This window comes from Petaurus breviceps, unplaced genomic scaffold (assembly GCF_028583685.1).
Source record: "Petaurus breviceps papuanus isolate PSGF00001 unplaced genomic scaffold, PetGlider_PUasm1.0 90808, whole genome shotgun sequence".
Taxonomy (NCBI): domain Eukaryota; kingdom Metazoa; phylum Chordata; class Mammalia; order Diprotodontia; family Petauridae; genus Petaurus; species Petaurus breviceps.
In genome coordinates, this window is record NW_027187349.1 from 3,778,718 (window position 1) to 3,787,126 (window position 8,409).

Below are 8,409 nucleotides of genomic sequence, written 5' to 3' on the forward strand. Positions count from 1 at the left end.
ACCTGAGCTCATTTGCTAGTTAATTTGTACTGTCTGCCTTAGCCCTAGCTCCTTGCGGGACAGTAAATACAATAAAATTAATTTTAATTCTGTCCCAGTCCTGAGAACTGGGCTTGAAATCAGTGCTCTCACCAACAGAAATGTGAGGCTTATAGGGCGAGCCATACTATGGGTCTCTAAATGCTGAATGTTTTCCCAGAAATGAAATCAATTTAATATGAACAACAGTTAAGTCATTTTTTTAGTCGTGTCTGACTCTTCATGACCCTATTTGGGGTTGTTTTGGCAAAGATACTGGAGGGGCTTGCTATTTCCTTCTCCAGCTCATTTTATAGATGTGGAAATGGAGGCAGAGTTAAGTGACTTGCCCAGGGTCACACAGCTGATGTCTGAGACTGGATTTGAACTCAGGAGGATATTAATGATAGGGGAAGCTTTAAAAGGAAAAAAAAAAACATTAGAGCCACAAAATAGCTTCAAATAGCCACAAAATAGTGTGTATGTGTGTGTATGTATATGTGTATGTGTGTGTATGTATGTGTGTGTATGTGTGTGTGTATGTGTGTGTATGTGTGTGTGTGTATGCAAAGGGAGAATGGCTCTGCCTTCATAGTGATGGGGAAAGGTAGGCACTCTTTTTATGATTATTAAAAAGGCAGTGTGGTCTAAGTAGGGCATCTCACCCTACAGGAGAGTAGGGGGGAAGGAGATGAGAGGGGGGACGAAGGAAGGGAGGACAGGCTGGGGGGGAGGGAAGTTGGAAGCACACAATTTCAAAAAGGGACAGGGTCAAAGTAGAGAATAGAACAAGTGGGGGCAGGATAGGAGGGAGGGAAATATAGCCAGTCTTTCACAATATATCCACTATGGAAATGTCTTGCGTAGCTACACATGTACAACTTATATTGAATTGCTTATCTTCCCAGTAAGGGTGGGTGACAAGGGAGGAAAGGAAAGAATCTGGAAGTCAAAGTTTTAAAATCAAATGTTTAAAAATATATATAATGATGATGATGATTACATGCAACTGGGAAATAAGTTATATAGGCACTGGGGTATGGAGATCCATTTTGCCCTACAGATTGGGGGAGGGGTATACATTGGGATCGCTGTTTTGGGGTAGTGGGTAGGGGAAAGATGGGAAGAAAATTTGTAACTTAAAATCTTGTAGATATGAGTGATGTAAACTAAAAATAAACAAAAAATTTAATTAAAAAAAGGCAATGTGGTATAGTAAGTAGAGAGTTGGGCTCAGAGTCAGGAAGGCCTAGTTTCGTCCAGCCTCTGACACATACTGGCTCCGTGACTACAGTCAAAGCTCTAAGAATAAAGTTTGCAGAAACGTCACTGTTTTGGTGAAAGGAATTTCCTCACTGGGAGTTCCATACATGGATGAACTTATAGTTCTGGTCTTGAAAAAAAAAAGCCGAAGTTTGAGTTGTTTTTGTTTTTGTTTTGTTTTTATTTCTCAGATGGCAGAGCCTTCTCATTCTGTACTCTCCCTGAGTCACTGCCTGGCATTGGTGGGCATAAAGGCCCTCTAAAACATGGAACATAAGGACCGGACAGTTTCCCTGTCTCGTTGTTACCTTGAATGATGCTACTTGAGGCAGAATTCTTCATCCTTCATCAACTTTCCATTCTTATCTTGCTATAGCCCTGTATTTGCTCAAGAGGCCACTAAACTATATGAGAAGGGCCATATTGACATTAGGAATCTCAAGTAATTTCCATGGAATAGATAGGATATGATACACTTTTCATATATACTTTCATTACAGGCACAGATTTCAATTCCTTTATAACAATCCTGTAGAGTTTCTGAAGCCAAAAACTTCTCTTATATGTGCCAGGTAATATCAGAACCCAGAGTCCTTATTTAATCCCTGCTTAGCCTAGGGTCAAAGATTTAGGGAATGGAATTACCAAACTGAACAGGAAAACAGACTGAACTTAAGGGCATCTCCATAAAAAAAAAAAGGCTCTGGGCTAATTACTGCTGTTTATTAACTTCATATGTCTAGAACTGTTCCATTGCAAACAGAAACTTTGAGAAGACCACCCACTATGCAAATGAAAATTATACAGAGGACTTTTAACTCAAATTTGTTGCTGTTTAGTTATTTTTTGTCATGTCCAAATTTTTATGACCCCTTTTGCATTTTCTTGTCAAAAGATACTGGAGTGGTTTGTTATTTCCTTCTCCAGCTCATTTTATAGATGAGGATACTGAGGCAAAAGGAGTTAAGTTGACTTGCCCAGCGTCACAAAGCTAGCAAGTGTCTGAGGCTGAACTCAACGCCTTCCTGACTCCAGATCAGTACTCTATCCACTGTGCCACCTAGCTGCCCTTTTTCATTTAAATGAGCAATTTCTATTCCTACTATTGGGCAGTTTCTGTTCCTACATTTGCTATCAGGCTTTTTATTCTATCAGCCCCACAATCAACAAGACATATTAACCACCTACTATGTGCCAAATCTGGAGAATGCAAAGATAAAAAATGAAAGCATTCTTGCCCTTGAGAAGTTTGAAAAGCACACCTTGGATGCTTTCATTCACAGGTGCATCAGATCAATCAAATCCAACTGGATCTTTGGTCTTCTAATCTTACCCTGATCACACAGTTTGAATCATTATACTAACATAGATTAAGTTGAAGCAAGAAATCCATGATTCAAGAATACAATTCCCTACCTTTCCATTTTTTTTATTAGGTAAGTCCAGAAAATGGTTGTGATGTAGAGCAAATCACTTAACATTCCAGGGCCTCACTTTTCTTGTATGTAAAATGGGGAGATTGGATCATATATTGGACTACATGATCTCTGAGCTCTCTTCCAGCTCTAGGTGGCTCTATAATCCTATTTTTTTTAGAGAAATGAATTAAAGACTAGCAAGCTTCCCCACGAGAGAGTTTCCATGGAATTTTGCCATGTAAAAATCAGATTCCTTCAAATTGGCTTTACTGTATGACTTGGTTGAGTTAGAAAATGGTATAGATGTGGTGTAAAGAAAATGAAAAACCATTATCTGTTGTCCTTTTGTTTTAGGTAAGCTTTCACAAAAACAGAAAAAGTGTTGGATGTAGTGGGGACAGGAATGACCTATGAGCATTTGTTAGGAAGTTTACAAGAAAAGGAAACTGAATTCCCAAAACTTTTATGGGAAGAATTCAATTTAGTTGAATTCAACAAATGCTTATTAAGGGTCTACTTTATATGTAAAGCACTAAGGTGGAGATGGGGTGAGGGAGAATGCAAAGATAAAGTCTGATGGGTAGAACACTAGACTAAAAGGCAGAAAGCCCTGGATTCAAGTCCCACCTTGGACACATACTAGTTGAGTTACCTTGGACCAGTTACTTAATCTGTCAGTTCTCTAGGAGACTAGAAGTTACAGAAAAGGTGCTAACCACATTGGTAAGGGGAATTTCCTCCTCTGGGACATCCCTACACCAATGAAATCACAGGTCTAGTCTTTATTCCTATTCTAATAAATCACTGTTTAAAGCAAGAGTTTTTAACACTTTGTGCATTGTTGATCCCTTTGACAGTCTGGTGAGGCCAAATACTATTGTGCTTTGTTGCTTATATTTATAATGGAAGGAAATGCTAAATTTCACTTAGAGTTAGTGAAAATAAAGATGCAATTGCTTTTTTCCCCCATACAAACCCCTGGATCCCCTGATCCCACATTAAGAACTCCTCGTTTAAAAGAATGATGAGCCAAACAGTGTAATGAGTAATAGATCAACAGAGGGAAAGAGGGAGGGAGGGAGAGAGGGGGGGAAAGGTAGAGAGGAAATTAATTCAAGCAGAAATGCTTACTGAAGTTATGTATGAAAATAGATCATTTGCTTGGGTTTGTGACTCAGGAACTTACAGATTTGTCCTATGCTATTCATGGGTCATGAGAATCTCTAATGGCCTCTAAGTATTCTATTAACTAAGCTGAGGGGCAAACATGAATATATCATGCTAATAATTTAACACATTTCGCGGATAGAGAAGTGTATGTGTGTGTGTGTGGCGGGGGGGAGGAGGTAGTTGTGAGACTGGCCAAGCCTGTTAGTGAGCAAGTAATTAACTGGCAAATAGATCCTTGGAAGCCCAGACTCTCATTGTTGGACTCTGGATCTTGAATTGTTAATGGGTCCCTGATGATGCAGGAGGTAATAACCTTTTTAATGGCCTTTCAAACTTGTCTTCTATTATCTTCTAAGATTAAAAGTCATACATAATTCACTATCTTCTTTGAACATCCGAATGAACAGAGCCAGAATGGGCACCTAGGCAATGACCATTATGATGTAATATGAATGCTTTTTGCTAAAATTGTCTCCCTCTCTCACTCAACATGTTGGCTCTCTTTTGGTCAGTCCCCTGTTAAATTGTAAATATCTCTAAGGCAAGTAACACATTAAGCTCTGTCACCTATTAATACTTTAGCAAGAATTGTGCTGTAAGATTACCTTTTACAACAGGGAATGGGAATCTGGGTAAATACTCTGATGCTTCTGGAGAGGATAGAGTCAGGTGAGGGCAGTGCAGGGGATCAGAGGGCCACAGGAGGACAACATGAAATTCAGGGCTTTTAGAGATATAAGCACACTTATGAGCTAAGAAACCTGACCAAAACAGGCACCCTTTGAGAATATGATCATATGAAGATTTTGTGGATATTCGAAACAAAATTCTGTGTATTGTTTACTGTGTACCCTTGGAATATATAAAAAAAAATACTGACCCATAGAACAGGCCTGACCCATCCCTGCTGCTGATACTTCCATCACCATTATCCTATAGGTCCAAGATTATCCATAATTGAAGAGGTAAAAGATGCTGTCTTCAGTATATAGCCTACTCTCAGATCTAAAAAGCCACCAGAGCTTGTGGGACCGTGCCTAAGAGTATCATCCATTTTGCTTCTCTTCTTAGGGGGGATCTTTTTATACCTTCCAGGCTGATATTGAAATTATGCTAATCAGATTCTTAGTTTTCCTTGAGGAGGCAGAGAATGTTTTCTTCCTATTCTTTATCCTAGATTCTATCACAGTCCGATGTGTATCTGGCCCATAGGGTCACCTCAGATATGCTTCTTTCTGGCAGACTGAGTCGACACATGCCCAGGAAGTCTATTAGAGGCTAAGGGTGGGTCCCAGTCAGTTGGGTGGGAAGCAGAGTAGAGAGGGGAAGAACTGTGGAAGCCAGTGGGCTGGTGAAAGGAAATAACACCAAAGAAGGAAGAGTTCTCTAATGCTTAAAACAAAACTCTCTTTGTCCCCTCCTCTTCTAGGAGAGACATCTGTTATTATTCTCGACAACTAAGGAAAGATAATAATATGATAACTTTGCTTATACTAATACATTGATCTAGCAGCTAAAACTTTATATTTATCTCACAACAACATGGTAGAAAGGGTAGCACAAATGTTACCAACTCCACTTTATAATTGCAAAAGCTTAGCTTTGAAACTTTAATTGACCTCCCTAGCATTGAACAGCCTTGAAGAATCAGAAATAGGACTTGATTTAGATCTTCTGACTCAATGATCCATGCATGCTTTTTCGACTATACTTTGCTGTAAAAGGAATGTGTTAAACTCAGGAAAATGGGAAATGTTTTTACTTGGTCATGATTTTGCAGTTAGACTATTAGGTACTCAGGGAAAACATGAAATTTGAGAAGTAGAAATAAAGATAAAAATAAAAATGCTTGGTATAGTGGATGTCTTTTTTTAAAAAAATGTTGTCTTAATTACCTTCTTCCTAATGCAATGGGGCCCTTGTGAATCCAAGAGAACCACAAAAAGCCCAAGAGAATCTTTAATGAATAGAAAGTCACCCTTATCCAACATAGGCTGGGTTCAAGTCCTATCTCTATGGGCTATGTGACCCTGGGCAAGTCACTCACCTCAGTGCTGCAGATCACTCACTTGTGTGTTTTTAGACTTATTAGATGGTGAGTTTCTTCCCAAAGAAGTCCTTAAACCAATGAAATCATAGATATAGTTTCTCTAAAAGAACAGGAACATTAATTCTTCTTAAGAGATTCTATTTCAGAATGCACATTTAAATCCTATGGCATTAAAGAAGTACCTGTCTGCTATGTAACCGATGCTCACAGAGCCAATAAAAAATCCGACATTCACAATCGACTGAAACAGGTCCAGTTTCCACGAATCGGCGCACACCAGGTTAAACTGCAGAGACACATCATAAGTTAGAAGACAATGAAAAAGAAATCTCACCACTAATATGAGAGAGACAGAGCATTTCATACAATGCTGAGCAAGTTTGTACTCAGTATTTGTGAAATTCAATTGGTATGGTTTAAAGGCAATTCATTAAATACTTTCTTGACACTTTTCTAAAGACAGCTGGAAATTTACAAATCAAAAGGTGCAATAGCAATTGTTTTGGGTTAACTTTATTTGCCTGGTTATTTCTATGTAACAGTCACATTCTATCTTCAAGGATCAGAGTCTCAGGGGTAGAAAGGACCTTAGGATCCATTTGATCCAACCTACATCCTTTCCAAGATAAGGAAATTAAGCCCCACAGAGTATGGGACTTGCCCAGCAAGTCTACACAATAGTCAGCAGTTTAAAGGCATAATAGTATGGTAGAATCTTTTAATTGAAAGGACCCTATAAGGTCAACTAGTTCAAGCCTGTATCAGAGAATAGAAGATTCAGGGAGATTTGAAAGTTAACTTTAAATATTTTAAGGGCTGTCATACAAAAATTGGATTTAACATGTTCTGTTGGGTCCTATTGGGTAGCACTAGAACCACCTGGTAGAAGTTGCAAAGATGTCAAGAAAAATATTTTCTAACAATTAAAGCTGTTCCAAAGTGCCTGGATTCCAGAAACAAATACATCTAGGTGCATCAAGATGAGTTGTTAGAGGGGCGGTTAGGTGGCACAGTGAATAGAGCACCAGCCCTGGAGTCAGAAGGATCTGAGTTCAAATCCAGCCTCAGACACTTAATGCTTACTAGCCATGTGACCTTGGGCAAGTCACTTAACCCCAATTGCCCAGCTTTCCCTCCTCCAAAAAAAAAAAAGATGAATTGTAAGCCACTAGCCCTGGAGTCAGAAGGACCTGAGTTCAAATGTGACCTCAGACTAGCTATGTGACCCTAGGCAAGTCACTTAGCCCCAATTGCCTCTCAAAAAAAAAGAGATGAACTGTTAGGTTTCATCTTAAGGAAACACATCATCAGTCATTTGGTCTTGTTTCTAGCCCTTCATTTAGACCTTAACCCTGTGACAGTTATTTCCAACTGGGCACTTTGTTCCAGGGAGATGTGTTTAATGACTCTTGGAAATGCCCCAAACAAGCTAATTGGCCTGGATGTGTTTGTTGTGCTATCATTCACAGCTAGTTTGTAGCTGATTAATACAAGCACACCAAACAAGTATTCCTCTGTATAACACGGGTGAGTAATCTGAGCCCCTTCACATATCCCAGATGTATTAACTGTATTTCAGTGAATTGAGTGCCCCAAAATCGAGAGTACATTTATGGCCAACACACAGTCCATGTGTTTCACTTAGCAATTTCTTGAGGACTTGGCTAAGACTTACCTCAGTGACAATGGAGGAGCCTGGAGTGTCGTATACCCAGCCATGCTGACAGGTGGTAAGAGGGATGTGGTTCCTGTTGCTGGTAAAATTGGCTAATGGGTCCGTGCAGCTGAGGGCTGTTTGGTTCCAGTCCACATCGTATCTCCGGCACTGGCTGGTGAAAGCATCTCCTGGTACACCCAGGCCTGGCACTGTGTAATTCAGCTCCTCTTCCAAACTCCAGCCACATCGTTTGCTTAGCTCTGAAACTCCAGGATCGAAGCAGCGGTGATCTGGGGTGAAGCCCAGGAAAACAATCCCCACATAGATGGGGGTGAAAAAGGCAGAAATCAGTGACAAAATAAAAAAGGTTTGTTTCTGGAATAAGTTAAATTCCCCAATGTACTCTAGAATGTCATCTACAGTGGGCATTATTCCTGGAGGCAATGTTCGACCCGCTGTTCTCCTCAGCACTGCTCGAGTTTTGCTGACAGGCTGTTTAGAGCTCTGCAAAAACTTTTGACCAAAAGTCAAAGGGTGACAGTTAATTTACTTTACAAATTGACCAGCCTTTCATCTAGACCTTTACTTTGTGAAAGTCGCTTCCAACTGGGCCCTTTGTTCCAGGGAGATGTATGTTTAGTGGCTCTTGGGAAGCCAATCGGGCTGAATGTGTTTGTTGTAATGTCATCGGTAGCTTGTTTCTTGCTACTTAATACAAGCACACCAAACAATTATTCCTCTGTATAACAAGGTGAGTAATTTGAGCACCTTCATAGATCCCAGATCCATTTATCGTATCTCAATGAAACTGAGTGCCCAAGAATCAAATATGT

At 39.8% G+C, this 8,409-nt stretch overlaps 1 protein-coding gene across 1 annotated transcript in view; it reads right to left on the bottom strand.

Annotated features, from left to right (window-relative positions):
• SLC22A2 (solute carrier family 22 member 2) overlaps positions 1–8,158 on the bottom strand; it is a 47,535-nt gene extending 39,377 nt beyond the window's left edge. The window contains exons 1-2 of the mRNA XM_069070366.1: positions 7,595–8,158; positions 6,102–6,205 (exon numbers count right to left, since the gene is read on the bottom strand). Of these exons, the coding sequence (XP_068926467.1) occupies positions 6,102–6,205; positions 7,595–8,005 (515 nt within the window). The 5' untranslated portion in view covers positions 8,006–8,158. The remainder of the gene's footprint in view (positions 1–6,101; positions 6,206–7,594) is intronic.
• Between the last annotated feature and the right edge of the window lie 251 nt (positions 8,159–8,409).